This window comes from Schistocerca gregaria, chromosome 6 (assembly GCF_023897955.1).
Source record: "Schistocerca gregaria isolate iqSchGreg1 chromosome 6, iqSchGreg1.2, whole genome shotgun sequence".
In the NCBI taxonomy this organism is placed as follows: domain Eukaryota; kingdom Metazoa; phylum Arthropoda; class Insecta; order Orthoptera; family Acrididae; genus Schistocerca; species Schistocerca gregaria.
In genome coordinates, this window is record NC_064925.1 from 307167216 (window position 1) to 307185202 (window position 17987).

The 17987-nt window shown below is 36.6% G+C and overlaps 2 protein-coding genes across 3 annotated transcripts in view; one reads left to right on the forward strand and one right to left on the reverse strand.

Moving 5' to 3' along the window:
- Positions 1 to 1948, forward strand: part of LOC126277930 (multidrug resistance-associated protein 1-like) — a 333662-nt gene extending 331714 nt beyond the window's left edge. Inside the window, exon 31 of the mRNA XM_049977507.1 lies at positions 1080 to 1948. Within this exon, the coding sequence (XP_049833464.1) occupies positions 1080 to 1191 (112 nt within the window). The 3' untranslated portion in view covers positions 1192 to 1948. The remainder of the gene's footprint in view (positions 1 to 1079) is intronic.
- A 14239-nt stretch (positions 1949 to 16187) lies between these two features.
- LOC126277932 (beta-galactosidase-1-like protein 2) overlaps positions 16188 to 17987 on the reverse strand; it is a 139619-nt gene continuing 137819 nt past the window's right edge. For both annotated transcript variants that reach the window (XM_049977513.1, XM_049977514.1), the window contains exon 12: positions 16188 to 16918. In XM_049977513.1, the coding sequence (XP_049833470.1) occupies positions 16850 to 16918 (69 nt within the window). In that variant the 3' untranslated portion in view covers positions 16188 to 16849. The remainder of the gene's footprint in view (positions 16919 to 17987) is intronic.

Consider the following 17987-nt stretch of genomic DNA (forward strand, 5'->3'; position numbering starts at 1 on the left):
GGAAAAACAGTTTATTGCTTACTACTTTTGCACTGTTCACGCATATGTGTCATGACATTATAATTCATTACTTCTTTACTACTAACTGTATTTGCAACAAACTTTGCATCCAGTATGCTCATATACCATGAAAATGCAAAATTATATCATTGTACAACATAGTTCAGGGAATATGATGTTATAAACAATTAGATGTATGAAAAATGCCACATCAAGAATTACATTTAAATTTATTTCTTCTTTTTCACTAACTCCATTCACAATTCTTTTTCAGACAGTACCCACATATTCTGCTGCATGTACCTACAATACCATATAATTTTATGACACATAGTTCATGAGATGTGACATCATAAACAGTGGGATTTATTAAAAAATGCTGCATCATGCATGATGTTTAAATTTATTAGTTCGTCATTACTAACTCCATTCACATCATATTTTGCAGAAGGTACACACATGTGCTGCTGAATGTAGCTAAAAAATTGTATCATTGTACAACAAGTACTTCAGGAGGTATGATGTCATAAACATCAAGCACAAGGACAAATGCTGCATGGTGTAGTGGTGGAAGCACAGCTATAAAATTCGATGCTTGGGCAATACCACATTCCTGTGCCAGATACTATTATAAAATGTCACTTATCATAGGTAGCAGCAGACACAAAAATCAAAGACAGGTCACACTGTCAGTTCATTCAATTCCACCATCAGTTTTCAATCTGTCTGAAACTACTGACACTTTACTCTAATGCTCATGTGCATATTCATTAACATTCCCAATCTTCCTCTACCATTATCTAACTCAGTATGAAAAATCCTATTGATCCCACAAGTTTTTGCTTTCTTTCTTTCTTTCATTGTCCTCTCCTTCCTCACAAGTTAGTCCTCACACCCCATTCTCTTAGGCAAAGCAGGAAGTTTCTCAGAAAATAGTTCACATGTACAACATGATCCAAAATAAATATTGTGTGCTCCATTTTGTCTGCTTGCTTTGCTTGGGGTGATGTACTGATACATTATGTGTACTGAAAAACTTGAATTTCGATTTTTAATTGCTTGATTTGCTTTGTTTCCAGAATTATTGTGTTAGACAAAGGAAAAGTAGTAGAATTTGATTCACCTCAATCACTGTTGGAGGACAGGACCTCTATCTTCTACAGCATGGCCAAGGATGCAGGCTTAGTGTAACTAAAGCGAACAGAATATATATCAAGTAGAAGAGGACAAAAACCATATGTTCCTCCAGTTCATAAAATCCATCGTATCCAACTGCTTCTTTCGAGAGAAGCATGGTTAGCTGTAAACAGTTTAATGATTTCCAGAAGAAACTATGTATGGACACAAATATACTTTTTGTCAGTATTGTGTTTTTGTTCAGGACATAGGAAACAGTACAAAATCAAGAATAACAGATGCTACTTGACATCCATAATTTATCTTCATAACTGTAAATGATTGTTTAATTTAATGCTGTACATGATATTTTAAAGCAAGAACTTGCCAAGATTATCAAGAAACACGCTCTTTTTCTCAGCTTCACCACAGACTATTTTTTAATCGCATTTAACCTTCCAGCACTTGATAAGCTATCCATTTTCGCACATATTTTGGAGAGGGATGTTACTAATACCAATAAGTTAACACAGTATTTTTCTTGGTGATCTTGCTTCCATAGCCATGTAAACTTTAGGCATCCTGTGTACAAGATGCCTATGTTCATTTTCTTTTATATTAGTGACTCAATGACTTTTTTGTAACTCACCTCTCATAATATTGGTCCCTGCAGTTTTAATTCCACCATGTCTTCTGTTATGGTCTTTTTATCTGGTACAGGCAAAATTACTATTTTTTATGATGACAATGACAGTGGGAGGTGATAAATCAGTTTACTTCCTGTACTTAAATTGAGAAATCCAAAGCATTAAAATGGCACTTTGTTGTTTTATATTTTTGGATAGCTAATTGATTCATTCCATAATTCATTGTAGTAAATAATAACAACATTGGAAAGTGTAACTTCTCATTTCCATACTGATGTTAAACTACAATGTGAAAGCCTTGTTGCTGGTGGCAGATGTGATAAATCATCCTCTGTTTTATTACGTTAGTTATTACAAATGTACTTATTTATTTTGTATTCATCCGTGTCAATTATGTCAGTGATACATTACATCACAGGACATTTATATAAATGTATATGCATTATTAACAATATTATGAAAAGGAAAGTTGCCACTCACCATATAACGGAGATGCTGTGTGTGTGTGTGTGTATGTGTGTGTGTGTGTGTGTGTGTGTATGTGTGTGTGTGTGTCTATCTGTGACTTAGCATCTCCACTATATGGTGAGTGGCAACTTTCCTTTTCATAATACTGTTACATTTCATCCTGGATTTTCCATTATATGAATTATTATTACTATTACTGTCAGACACTGATAGCAAATATGTGTTTGTGATGTATGTTGTGTGCTTGAAAAGTGGGCCTTCATTCTCTGGTGTGTCAGAGGAAAATAAGTGCTGGCTGCAAATGATACTGAGTATTTGTGAGAATATTTTGTATCGATGTTGTGATATTCTATGTACTTAATTAACTGCCTTAGATGAATGCCCATAAATTGTGATATCTGAAGCCTATGTATGCAACTGTGATTGCACAGTTCATTCTCATATCAGAAAATATGTTTTTTGGAACGGCTCTGTGTACTACACACATTTGATACTTTTGTTTCAAGTAAAACAATAAATTCTTGAATAAAGATATAATTTCTTTCAAAATGTATTTAATATGTTAGAGGCTTATGAATCAAGCAAATTAAATACAAAATGAATGAAATCATTACAAGAAAAAGAAATTGGGTAGTTCTTACCATTGAAGCCTATAGAAGATTGGTAGATAAAGTTGGTAAGAATGGGAAGGGGGAGGGATGGAAATGGAGAAGGGGGCAGGAGGGAATGGAAAAGGAGAGAGGGTAGAGGAGCTGGACAAAGAGAGAAGGAGATGGATAGTCAGAGAGAATGGAGATGAGGATCCAGACAAGTAGACATAGGAGGGTGAATGGATAAACGGGGAAGGAGGAGATGGAGAGAGGGAGGAGGAGTGAAGCCATGGAGATGAGGCTAGTAGCTTTTAAAATATATATATAAAATGGAGTGGTAAAAAAAAGAAGAACTGTAGAAAGACAGAATAACACAATTAGAAATACCAGAAAAAGAATTTTAGGCACAAAATTCATAACTGGACAGTTGGCTTGGCAGAAAACCTCAAGAAGATGAGAACAACTTGATCTGACAATAAGAAAAGGACTCAATCTGAGAGAGTGAAAGTACTAATAGCAAAAAAAATAATGAATTTAATTATGGCAATTTAATCACACAGTTTACTCACTGAACTGCACAAGCATCATACCATTGACTTCTTGGACAATGACTATATCTGTCTGCTTGTGCAAGAGAAAAGTTGTTGCTCTTTATTGAAAAGAAAATACAGATGCAAGTGGCATAAATAGAACTAGTTTATTACCAAATGCCAATACGAGGAAACAGACATATCCTATAAGAAGATGCTTTACTGTTAGTGTACAAGGTAGGTTCACAAATTTCTTTGCTAGCATAAGAGCTGTTCCTTGGAAAATGAGATTATCTTAAATTCAGACCGCAGGGGAAAATGGGATGAATAAATGTAAATAAATATTAATAGATAGCAATATCAAAAGATGAAGCAATGATTCATACATCAATGTTATGTGAAACTTTACTGTTTTAGTAATTCATACACATGGAAGAGATTGTACCTTTTAGCTATTATATGAGCATTTTTAAAATAAATCAAAATACGACAGAAACCATTGACAGGAAACAGCTCTGGGGCAGAAGAGATAATACCAAATTACATGTAAACAAGCACATTTAATTCACTTCTGAGTTTTATATATTTACAAACCACCATCTATGAAACCATGGATCGTGCATGCCTCAGAAATACAGACAGTTGCACCATAGGTGAAACTGCAACAGACAGACATGTGGCTCCTGAACAGGTGCAGCAGCCTTCTCAGTTGTTTAATATCTGGTCTTGTAACATCAGCCAAAACAGCCTTGCTGTGCTGGTCTTGTGAATGGCTGAAAGCAAGGGGAAACTACAGCCATACTTTTTCTTGAGGGCTTGCAACTTTACCCAATGGTCAAATGATGATGATATCCTCTTGTGGTAAAATAATCCAGAGGTAAAATAGTCCCACATTTAGATCTCCGGATGAGGACTACCCAGGAGGAAGTTGTCTTCAGTGGAATCAAAATTGGTATCCTACGGATTGGAACATGGAATGTCAGATCTCTTTATTGCACAGATGAGTTAGAAAATTTGAAAAGGGAAATGGATAGGATGAAGTTAGATATAGTGAGACTTAATGAAATTCAGTGGCAGGATGAACAGGACTTCTAGTTGGATGAATACAGGGTCATAAATATGAAATCAAATAGAAGTATGTTCACTAATAAATAAGAAAATAGGAATGTGGGTAAGTTACAACGAACAACACAGTGAACACATTACTGTAACCAAGATAAACACAGAGCCAACATGCACTACAACAGTAGAAGTTTAATGGCCAACTAGCTTCACAGATGATGAGGAGGTTGAAGAAATACATCATGAGATAAAAGAAATTATTCAGATAGTTAAGTGAGACGAAAATTTAATTGTGATGAGGTACTGGAATTTGATAGTAGGAAAAAGAAGAGAAGGAAAAACTGTAGGTGAATATGGACTGGGGGAAAGGAATGAAAAAGGAAACCACCTGGTAGAATTTCCCACAGAGTATGATTTAATCATCAGTAACGTTTAGTTTAAGAAGCATGAAAGAAGGGTGTATAAGTGGAAGAGACCTGGAGACACCAGAAGGTTTCAGACTGATTATGTAATGGTACGACAGAGGGATTTTGAAACCAGATTTTAAATCGTAAGACATTTACAGGGGCATGTGTGTACTCTGGCCACAATTATGTGGTTATGGACTGGAGATTAAAACTGAATGAATTGAAAAAATGTAGGAAATTAAGGAGATGGGACCTGGATAGGTTTAAAGAACCAGAGGTGGTTGAAAGTTCCAGAAGGAGCATTAGGCAACAATTGACTAGAACAGTGGAAAGCAACACAGTAGAAGGCTAACGGGTAGCTTTGAGAGATGAAACAGAGAAAGACAGCAGAGAATCAAATAGTTATAGAGACAAGGCCTAATAGAAATCCTGGAATAACACAGATCTTGAATTCAATGGGTGAAAAGAGAAAATACGAAAGTGAATCAGGTGAAAGGGAATTCAAACGTCTAAAATAAGAGACTGACAAGAAGTCCAAAATGCTTAAGCAGGAATGGCTAGAGGACAAATGTAAGGATTTTCAACATATTTCACTGGAGGAAACATAGATACTGTTGTTGTTTGTTGTTGTGGTCTTCAGTCCTGAGACTGTGTAGGGAAGCAGCCTACTCACACCGTATAAAATTCACATCAGTCTTTCCATTGTGTGCCAGCCAGTCCGCTGTAACTAACTCTGACGTCATAAATGTTGCGCAATACTTTAAAAATCAAGTAAATAACCTGAAACGTTTCTAGCATGTCAAGAGTAATACTAAATCAGTATGTGTTGAGTATCAGTTCAATAACTTTAACCGCTTTCGAAATTTGGACGTTTTACTGTAAAAATCATTGGCACAACAGAAAAGAGCTCGAAACTTAAAAATTTATATTTAGATTCCTTTTTCATAATAATTTAGTAGAAACAGTATTCTGGATCTCATAAACTAAAATTTTAGTTGAAATTCATGATTTTCTGGTTTTTGTCTTAAAAATTAAGGAAGCAAGATAGATTAAGTAGAGAATAAATAAAGCTAGGATGTTTAAATTTAAGTAGAAGGGAGATCCGCTATAATCATAAAGATGTGAGAAGTTTCAACTGAATAACTATAAAACTATAGCGATAGCATATCTCCAAAGGGCAAGTTCAGAGCTCGTCTGCTGCATGTAGTGTAATTAAATTAATTCTCTCACCCAAAATATTTGACTGAGCCACGTCAGACTTTTATTATGATTACTTACCTGTGTGCTGATTGCACATTTAAATTGAGAGCTTCCTTGGCCATCAGCAAAGGAAGCAATGATTTATTCAGTAATTTGAAGTGGTGCATTACTAGCCCAGCAGCTAGTCGGGAAGGCGGATTTATTCAGGCGTTGCCTTAGCCATTCGCACCGCAGCTTTATATATAAGAATGCTGCGTGAGAAAAAAAAAGGCCCCAGTTCTCTCCAGACGCTGATCAGCGCACCACCTGTCCCAGGAGTCGCGTCGCGTCGGTATCAATGCTAGAAACAGACTCGGATGCCGTAATAAGTTACTCGGGATAAGCGTAACCATGAAATCATTTTCAAGTGAAGTGTTAATTCTGGGATGCCTTTAATGATCTATCTTCAGTTTGCATATGTCGTATTTTCACGTGCCGACAGATATTCTACCATCATTTAGTGTGGCGTTTGATGAATACTATCATCAAATTATGGCGAGCATTCACTTAAGCATTTAATTTCAACAGTTATAGTTGCATCAGCGCATTAGACTCTGAACTGCTCTGGTAGTTGGATTGTGTGGATTCTTTTTGGTCTGTGGCTTTCAGAATATAGTGAACATTTTAGAGAAAATGTTTTGTTTTCTTTATGAATCCCAGACAATCCCCTAATTCCTCAGAGCTATAAGCTGTAGCTATAAGTGTATTTCTCAGATGAAGTGGGCACTAGGAATTCTAATTACAGGCTTCACATTTTGCTAATCACTTTCTGGTTGCCGATGTTGTAGTTAGAGAGCCAGTGTTGAGAACGGCAAACAACAGAGTTAAATAAATAAATGATAGGAACATTTCATTTTAATAACAACAAAATTCCTTACGCCGCCCCACATATGGTGCATCATTGGGAAAGACATTTATCATTCATTAATAACTAAAAATTCCATACACCACCCCACAACTGGTTTGATGCAGCTCTCCATGCTACTCTATCCTGTGAAAGCTTCTTCATCTCCCAGTACCTGCTGCTGCCTACATCCTTCTGAATCTGCTTAGTGTATTCATCTCTTGGTCTCCCTCTACGATTTTTACCCGCCACATTGCCCTCCAATACTAAATTGGTGATCCCTCAATGTCTCAGAACGTGTCCTACCAACTGATCCCTTCTTCTAGTCAAGTTATGCCACAAGCTCCTCATCTCCCCAATTCTTTTCAATACCTCCTCATTAGTTATGTGATCTACCCATCTAATCTTCAGCATTCTTCTGTAGCACCACATTTCGAAAGCTTCTATTCTCTTCTTGTCTAAACTATTTATTGCCCACGTTTCACTTCCATACATGGCTACACTCCATACACATACTTTCAGAAATGACTTCCTGCCATTTAAATCTATACTCAATGTTAACTAATTGTTCTTCTTCAGGAACGCTTTCCTTGCCATTGCCAGTCTACATTTTATATCCTCTCTACTTCGACCATCATCAGTTATTTTGCTCCCCAAATAGCAAAACTACTTTACTACTGTAAGTGTCTCATTTCCTAATCTAATTCCCTCAGCATCACCTGACTTAATTCGACTACAATCCATTATCCTCGTTTTGCTTTTGTTGGTGTTCATCTTATATCCTCCTTTCAAGACACTGTCCATTCCATTCAACTGCTCTTCCAAGTCCTTTGCTGTCTCTGACACAATTACAATGTCATCGGCGAATCTCAAAGTTTTTATTTCTTCTCCATGGACTTTAATACCTACTCCGAAATTTTGTTTTGTTTCCTTTACTGCTTGCTCAATATACAGATTGAATAACATCGGGGAGAGGCTACAACCCTGTCTCACTCCTGTCTCAACCACTGCTTCCCTTTCATGCCTCTCGACTCTTATAACTGCCATCTGGTTTCTGTACAGATTGTAAATAGCCTTTTGCTCCCTGTATTTTACCCCTGCCATCTTAAGAATTTGAAAGAGAGTATTCCAGTCAACGTTGTCAAAAGCTTTATCTAAGTCTACAAATGCTACAAACGTATGTTTGCTTTTCCTTAATCTTTCTTCTAAGATAAGGCGTAAGGTCAGTATTGCCTCATGTGTTCCAGTATTTCTACGGAATCCTAACTGATCTTCCCCGACGTCGGCTCCTACCAGCTTTTCCATTCGTCTGTAAAGAATTCGTGTTAGTATTTTGCAGCTGTGGCTTATTAAACTGATGGTTCAGTAATTTTCACATCTTTCAACACCTGCTTTCTTTGGGATTGGAATTATTATATTCTTCTTGTAGTCTGAGGTTATTTCGCCTGTTTCATACATCTTGCTCACCAGATGGTAGAGTTTTGTCAGGACTGGCTCTCCCAAGGCCGTCAGTAGTTCCAATGGAATGTTGTCTACTCCGGGGGTCTTGTTTCACCTCAGGTCTTTCAGTGCTCTGTCAAATTCTTCAAGCAGTATCGTATCTCCCATTTCATCTTCATCTACACCCCATTCCATTTCCATAATATTGTCCTCAAGTACATCACCTTTGTAGAGACCCTCTATATACTCCTTCCACCTTTCTGCTTTCCCTTCTTTGCTTAGAACTGGGTTTCCATCTGAGCTCTTGATGTTCATACAAATGGTTCTCTTATCTCCAAAGGTCTCTTTAATTTTCCTGCAGGCAGTATCTATCTTACCCCTACTGAGATAAGTCTCTACATCCTTACATTTGTCCTCTAGCCATCCCTGCTTAGCCATTTTGCATTTCCTGTCTATCTCATTTTTGAGACATTTGTATTCCTTTTTGCCTGCTTCATTTACTGCAATTTTATATTTTCTCCTTTCATCAATTAAATTCAATATTTCTTCTGTTACCCAAGGATTTCTACTAGGCCTCGTCTTTTTACCTACTTGTTCCTCTGCTGCCTTCACTACTTCATCCCTCAAAGCTGCCCATTCTTCTTCTACTGTATTTTTTCCCCCATTCCTGTTTATTGTTCCCTTATGCTCTCCCTGAAACTCTGTACAACCTCTGGTTCTTTTAGTTTATCCAGGTCCCATCTCCTTAAATTCCCACCTTTTTGCAGTTTCTTCAGTTTTAATCTAGAGTTCATAACCAATAGATTGTTTTCAGAGTCCACATCTGCCCCTGGAAATGCCTTACAATTTAAAACCTGCTTGCTAAATCTCTGTCTTACCCTTATATAATCTATCTGATACCTTTTAGTATCTCCAGGGTTCTACCATGTATACAACCTTCTTTCATGATTCTTGGACCAAGTGTTAGCTATGATTATGTTATACTCTGTGCAAAATTCTACCAGATGGCTGCCTCTTTCTTTTCATAGCCCCAATCCATATTAACCCACTATGCTTCCTTCTCTCCCTTTTCCTACTGTCGAATTCCAGTCACCCATGACTATTAAATTTTCATCTCCCTCCACTACCTGAATAATTTCTTTTATCTCATCATACATTTCATCAATTTCTTCATCATCTGTAGAGCTAGTTGGCATATAAACTTGTACTACTGTAGTAGGCATGAGCTTCGTGTCTATCTTGGCCACAATAATACGTTCAATATGCTGTTTGTAGTAGCTTACCCACACTCCTATTATTTTATTCATTATTAAACCTACTCCTTCATTGCCCCTATTTGATTTTGTATTTATAACCCTGTATTCACCTGACCAAAAGTCTTGTTCCTCCTGCCACCGAACTTCACTATTTCCCACTATATCTAACTTTAACCTATCCATTTCCCTTTTTAAATTTTCTAACCTACCTGCCCGATTATGGGGTCTGATATTCCACGCTCCAATCCGTTAAACACCAGTTTTCTTTCTCCTGATACTATCTGCAGGAAAAGTAAAGAGGTGTTTGCAGAAAAAAGAAGCAGATGTATGAATATCAAGGGCTCAGATGGAAAACCAGTCCTAAGGAAAGAAGGGAATGCTGAAAGGCAGAAGGAATGTATAGCGGATCTAAACAAGGGAAATGTACTTGTAGGCAATATTATAGAAATGGCAGAGAATGTAGATGAAGATGAGGTGGGAGACAAGACAACACGAGAAGAATTTGACATAGCAGTGAAAAACCTTAGCGAAAACAAAGCTCGGTCATTGGACGACATTTTGTCAGAACTACTGACAGCCTTGGGAGAGACAGCCATGGCAAAACTCTTCCACCCAGTGTGCAAAATGTGTGATACAGGTGAAATACCGTCAGACTTCAAGAAGAATGTAATAATTCCAATTCCAAAGAAAGCGAGTGCTGACAGATGTGAATGTTACTGAACTATCAGTTTCATAAGTCATGGTTGCAAAATTCTTTATAGAAGATGGAAAAACTGGTAGAAGCTGACCTTGGGGAGCATCAGTTTGGATTCCAGAGAAATGTAGGAACATGTGAAGCAATTCTGATCCTACAACCTATCTTAGAAGGTAGGTTATGGAAAGGCAAACCCATGTTTACAGCATTTGTAGACTTAGAGAAAATTTTTGATAGTGTTGCCTGGAATACTCTCTCTGAAATTCTGAAGACAGCAGGGGTAAGACACAGGGAATTAATGGCTGATTACAGCTTTTACAGTAACCAGACTGCAGTTACAAGAGTCAAGGGGCATGAAGGGGTAGCAGTGGTTGAGAATGGAGTGAGATATGGTTGTATCCCATTGTTAATGTCATTCAATCTGCACATTTAGCAAACAGTAATGGAAACAAAAGAGATATTTGGAGTAGAAATTAAAGTTCAGGGAGAAGAAGTAAAAACTTTGAAATTTTGCTGATTATACTGTAACTCTGTCAGGAACAGCAAAAGACTTGGAAGAGCAGCTGAACAGAAAAGACGGTGTCTTGAAAGGAGGGTATAAGATGAGTATCAACAAAAGCAAAACAAGGATAATAGAATGCGGTCAAATTAAATGAAGCAATGGTGATGGGATTTGATTAGGAAATGAGGTACTTAAAGTAGTAGATGAGTTTTGTTATTTGGACACTAGATTACCTGATGATGGCTGAAGTAGAGAGGATACAAAATGTATATGGACAATGCCAAGAAACGTGTTTCTGCAGAAAAGAAATTTTTTAACATTGACTATAGATTTAAGTGTTAGGGAGTCTTTCTTGAAAGTATTTACGTGGAGTTCAACCATGCATGGGAGTGAAATATGGATGATAAACAATTCAGAAATGTGGTGCTACAGAAGAATGCTAAAGATTTTGTGGGTAGATCACGTAACTAATGAGAAGGTACTGAGCAGAAAATAAATTTGTGGCACAAACTGTTTAGAAGGGACTGGTTGATAGGACAATTTTTGAGACATGAGTGGATCACTAATTTAGTACTAGAGGGAAGTGTGGGAGGGTAAAAATTATAGAGGGAGACCAAGAGATAAAATAAAGTACGCAGATTCAGAGGGATGTAAGTTGCAGTAGTGATCTGGATATGAACAAACTTACACAGGATAGAGCAGCAAGGAGAGCTGCATCTAACAGTCTTTGAACTGAAGACCATAACAACAACATATGTATGAAAACATGAAAAGATTTTATATTTTTGTAAACATTGTTTATTTTTTTTTTTTTAAGTAATATTGAATGTTGCATGTGGTAGTGAAGGGTTGCAGTATTTGGCTTTGTAGGAACAAAATAATTTTATGTTATTAGAAGTCTACAAACTTCTGTTGAGATACTGACAGAAAAGCTGAAAAAATAGCACTCATTGTTAGGCCATATAAAATGACTGTGGTAGTTGTGAAACATTACAGGTGACCTGTTTCTGCATATGATTCTTACATTGGCATCCAGTTTTAAGATGCTGACATCCTCCTTCTCAGAGTTTTGCGTCCATCACTACTTGATTATTTTGTTGCAAAATAGGAGTCACTGTCGAACTGAACCTGTTTCACTGGTTGGGTTTCCAATGAAAACATTTTTCCTGGACACTGGAATAAGAAAATTATAGCCAGCTCCTCATTATATTTCAAAAATTTTCCATTGTTTGATATAGAGTGACATGCAAAGATATCCTTAATTTGTTCTCCAGTAAACTTTTTTCCTTTCTACCCTGTGTGTGTAATAAAGTCTGTACTTCTTTGACTAACTTCTTCTTCTAAAAGGCATTTGTTCACACTTAATATACTGAACTTCAGTTAAGCAAGCGAAACATAACATAACTTTGACAAAAAAGTGGACTCAGCCCCTTATTCCTCTGTGGTCTTCAAATATTTAGTGATATGTAATAAATGAAAGTATGTATAAAAGATTAATTTTTTCCATTTATGTTTTATATTGAAAACAGGGACACATATTTTTTATGTTCCATCACAACTATTACATTCTTTGATCTAATCCTTAGAATTCTGAATTACAGAATGACATTCCACTCAAACAATAAAATTTTCAGTATGAAAAGTCATTGTTGCCCTACACAGATCTTAATATGATTCCAGAAACACGAAAATTTTGACAATAACAATGCTGACAACGAACACCATGTGAGGAGGCAACTGCTAATGCTCATTGTGTGGTAGTAGCCACTCTGCTGAGTCATCCACTTTGTAAGGCAAAAAATGGCTGAATCGCTGTAGCCAGTTGTTGGTAAGAGCAGCTGTGCAACGGATCACATAGCTTAACTGCCACTGTGTAAGTGTCTGCCTAAATAATGGAGTAGTCAGTTTGGCTGAATGCCTTACGTAGAAAGCAGGTTTGATTGTCAGCCATGTTGGATAGTTTACGAGCTCAGGGGGTGGGTGTTGTTTTGTTGTCATCATCTATCTGCAAGTTGCCGAAGTGGTGTCAAATAAAAAGACTTGCACTAGGCAGCCGAATAACCCCAGATTGAAACTTCCTGGCAGATTAAAACTGTGTGCCAGACCTAGACTCGAAAGGCAAAGGTCCCGAGTTTGAGTCTCGGTCCAGCACACAGTTTTAATCTGCCAGGAAGTTTAATATCAGCACACACTCGGCTGCAGAGTGAAGATCTCATTCTGGAACCCTCGACTGGGTCTCCTGACCAAAAATTCCGTATGGTAACTGCCTGTTTAGAGAAACAGATAGCTTTGCCACATAGATCAGTTATGAATCAAGTATGAATGGACCTTGGACTTTAGAAGATAGCTTTACCCACAGTTGTTAATCTACAATTTAACAGATGTTATGATTATAAATTAATTTCTTTAGAGGACCACGAGAAAATGTCTTTCTATTCATTACATTAAATGAGAGAAACAAGCAGTGTAGTAATATTTCCAAAAATATAGCACGTCCTTGAAAATTATTGTAAAATTATTTTATTAAGTGAGAGCACAAGTATCAGATAAATTTTCTTCCAAATTCACATACAAACTGAATATGCTGTTTGTATTGTCTCCCTATTATTTTTTTCGCACATTGTATCAGAATCGTTTGTATTTAATACCCTGCATATTTTTGACCATTTATGAGTGTTGCAAAAAATGTAATTAATTTTGTATCTTCATTTGTGAATTATATATACGATCTTTCTACAAATTTTAACAGTAGTATTGCCATACAGACAAATCATTTCCCCTATACTCCATGAGAACCCTGGGATTAAATGTAGATTTTTGATGAATTTTTGCAATCTTAAGAGTGTCATGCATAATGTATTTCGTAACAAATCAAAGGCTGTGAGCTAAAGTTGTGGATATTTTGTCAGCAATATCTTGTTGGTGAGTAGGTACTTCTATCATAAGTACAGAATTTCCTTGTGAGTTTGTGAGTGAGCTTAACATACAAACCAAAAATTCCAGGCATGGAATTCAGAATAGCTGCAGAGAAAAAGTTAAGGTTGAATTATAATTTGGGTTTTTGTGCCTTGCATTATCTGAGTTCCACTACATATCAGGCTAGTCTATCATTTTAAGTGTACAGCAGCAATAGTAGTACAGTGAGTAGTCTCCTTTAGTCTTCAATTATTTACACAGAACAATATTATCTTCAAAAAGTAAGTAGCCCATAGAAAGGGAAAAATGTATAAATGTTTAGAGAACAGACATGATCATCATTAGATTAAGGAAGAAACAATTTCCATGCATCCAACATTGTTTGATTCTGAGACTTTATCTGTATCTGTTATAGGTAATATGATATAAGAAAGTCATGGTTGAAATACAATAATAAGTGAGGCACTGGGCAGTTGACAGGTGCTATTTCCTTACTCAGATTAACTCTCTCTCTCTCTCTCTCTCTCTCTCTCTCTCTCTACTATTTTTTCCTGGGTTGCAGTTGTTCAGCTGTCAACTTTGAGAAAGGACGTGGTCCAAAATCTTAGTAACACTTTCAGTCATGTTGCTGTACCTGCTCAAAATCTCTTAGAAAGATTCCTGTTAGCATGAAAAATACATTAGAGAATCTTAAATACTGTTTGCATCAAAATGGTCTAAAACTGGGCATCAGTAAGAAATTTTGTGATATCTCAGCTGTTCTATTACAAGTGTGTAGATAATATTGTGTTCATCATGAGGAAGAGCATTAACCAGGGCACCAATCATCAACTGTTGATCAGATCGCAGTTCATGGTTCACCTGTTGTACAATGTCATCAGCTTGGGTACTTGGTCCTTTGTTTCACTCTTCTTCGTGCACATTTGTACATTTTTAAAATCCCAATACCATTGTGTAATCTTTCCATCACTCATTACTGTAGGCCCATAAATCATGCACAGCTCCTAAAGAATTTGAACAGCTCTAGATCCTTTGCCATGCAAAAATCTAATTACAGTGCACACTTTGCAGTTGGTAGTAGAGTCACCGACAGATGTACAAGCAACTTTAGGTGTGCCCGTGGAAGTTTGTTGTGCATGTTGTATATTAACGACATTGCATACAATATTAGTAAATAATGCAGACTTTTTGCAGATGATGCAGTAATATACAGTGAAGAACTGTCTGAAACAATTTGCCCAAATATCAAATCCAGATAAGATTTTAAAGTGGTGCACAGTTTGGCAACTTTCTTTACATGTACAGAAATATAAATTTTTGCACTTCAAAAAAAGGAAAAATAATAATAATAATAATATGGAATCCAATCACTACAATATATAGTCACAATTGGACTCTGTCAATTCATAATAATATCTGGGTGCAAGAATTAATTGAAATATGAAGTGGAACAATGACACAGGCTCAGATGTAGGTAAAGCAGGTGGTAGACTTCAGTTCAATGGTAGGATCTAAGGAAATGCTATTAGTCTACAAAAGAGATTGCTCACAAAATGCTTGTACAGTCCAACTCAAAATAAAATGCCATATACAACAGGCCTGCACCAAATAGGAATTATTGAAGGTTGAACACACATTAAGAAGTGCATCATGAATAGTCAAAAAAATGGCTCTGAGCACTATGGGACTCAACTGCTGTGGTCATCAGTCCTCTAGAACTTAGAACTACTTAAACCTAACTAACCTAAGGACATCACACACATCCATGCCCGAGGCAGGATTCGAACCTGTGACCGTAGCAGACGCACGGTTCCAGACTGCGCGCCTAGAACCGCGAGACCACCGCGGCCAGCCATGAATAGTCACAGGTTTATTTTATCCAAGGGTGAATATCACAGAAATGCTGAAAAGACTGAACTGGCAGACACCTGAAGATAGATGCAAACTATCCCATGAATGTCTACTTGCAAAGTTTCAAGAACTATGAGTAAGAACATATGCATATACTACAATCTCCTATGTGTCAGTTTAATAGATACTGCAATGACAACATTAGAAAAATCACAGCACACATTGAGATGTTTAAGCAACCACTTATTTCTCATGTTTTGTAAGGGAGTAGAATGGGAAGAAGCCATAATAATTGGTACAATGAGAAGTACCCACTGCCATGCACTTCATAGTGGTTTGCAGAGTAGGAATATAGATGTAGACTGATTTTCAAAACCACTGTTGCTTGCTTTATCCCACAGTCCAAGGATTATTGCATCAAAAGAATGACTTTTGGCACAATAAACATTCAATAGGTGGTGATACATTCATACTGCTTTGTTCTGAGCTATCAACATTTAAGTGTAAGTGAACAGCCTTTACTTTTTGAATATGTTTATATTTTATCAGGTGCCATTTGGGTTGATAACAGAAACATAATGAATCACAGTTACTTTGAGTCAGTTATTCAATAAGGCATATTTTTTGTGAAAAAATCATTTAGTAATACAATGTAGTAAATGCAACAGAAAAAAGTTTGTTAAGGATGTGAGTTACTCAGTAGAGACTTTTATAATGCCCATTATTTAAAAAAATTTGGATCATAATCATTCACTGAAATATATTTAACATACGTATTAAGACTCTGACTAGGTTGCTTGATAATATTTTAGTTGATGGAGTACAGTTTTACAATTTAAGGAGGATAATGACACATTTAGTTATTCACTGTAGAAGCTATGATTCTATAGTAAGGTGTTATACAATAAAATTATTCTTTTTTGTTAGTAAGAAATTATTTTATTATCCATTTCACACATCTTTTGCATAAAAAATGTTGTAACATTGAATGATTTTGTAACAAATTGAGTAAAATGTTATAAAACATTTCATTCTTTTTCATTAAAACATGTCGTGTCCCATGTGAGGCAAATAAAATTATTTAAAAATTCTAAGTTTAGAGAAAAACAAATCACATTTCACAATAATTATAATGTCATGTTTATACCATAATAAATGTGACAAAAATTTGAACTTCGTAATGTAATTTCTGTTGACACTTATTAACAGAAAAAGTTTCCCTTGCAGTTACAAAGATTAGAAAATTATTCTGCCTGTTATACATTAACCTTATTGTCTGCTTCTGTTTCATCCCAGAATGGGCACATCACTGAAGACAACTTTTGAAGCTGATGTATAAAGTTCAAATATGAGTATCTGAAAATGAAGCGAAAAAAATACTGTGTAAGTATTTTAAAGAAAATGGATTGGTACACAACTCAATAATAGATTAAACAACCCTGAAAATAATTACAAGTAAGGAACCCAATATTCAACAAATTTTATGTGATGTAAACCTATTCCTTGGTGAACACCTTCTTACATATTGAAATTATTTAAGAGATAATAGAATTCCATATATAGGTACAATTAAAAGACACTCACATAAATCTTTTGGCCACAGCCTTCATCAGTAAAAGAGATACACTCACCATTCATACACACAAGCAAGCACTCCTCATGCATACATAACCACCAATCCAGCATCTTGGACCGTAATGCTGGCATTCTGTATGGCAAGTAGCAATCTGTCTTTTCTTTTTGTGCATTGTTGTTATTCCTACCTGGAGATTTCATATTTAAAATAGAAAGAAACTTCCACATGGGAAAAATATATTAAAAACAAAGATTCCAAGACTTACCAAGCGGGAAAGTGCCGGTAGACAGGCACAATAAAAAACACACAAACACACACACACACACACACACACACACAAAATTTCGAGCTTTCGCAACCGGCGGCTGCTTCGTCAGGAAAGAGGTAAGAAAAAGGAAAGATGAAAGGATGTGGGTTTTAAGGGAGAGGGTAAGGAGTCATTCCAATCCCAGGAACGGAAAGACTTACCTTAGGGGAAAAAAAAGGATAGGTATATACAAGCGGGCGCGCGCGCGTGCGCACACACACACACACACACACACACACACACACACACACACACACACACACATATCCATCCATACAGACACAGACACAAGCAGACATATTTAAAGGCCTTTAATCTCATTCCTGATGTCCAGGCGGAGCTTCAAGGAATCCTCAGAACCTTAGGCCCCCTACAAAACCTTTCACCTGACTCCATCAAACTCCTGACCCCACCGACACCTCACGCTCCTACCTTCTACCTACTTCCTAAAATTCACAAACCCAAACATCCCGGCCGCCCCATTGTAGCTGGTTGCCAAGCTCCCACAGAACGTATCTCTGCCTACGTAGATCAACACCTTC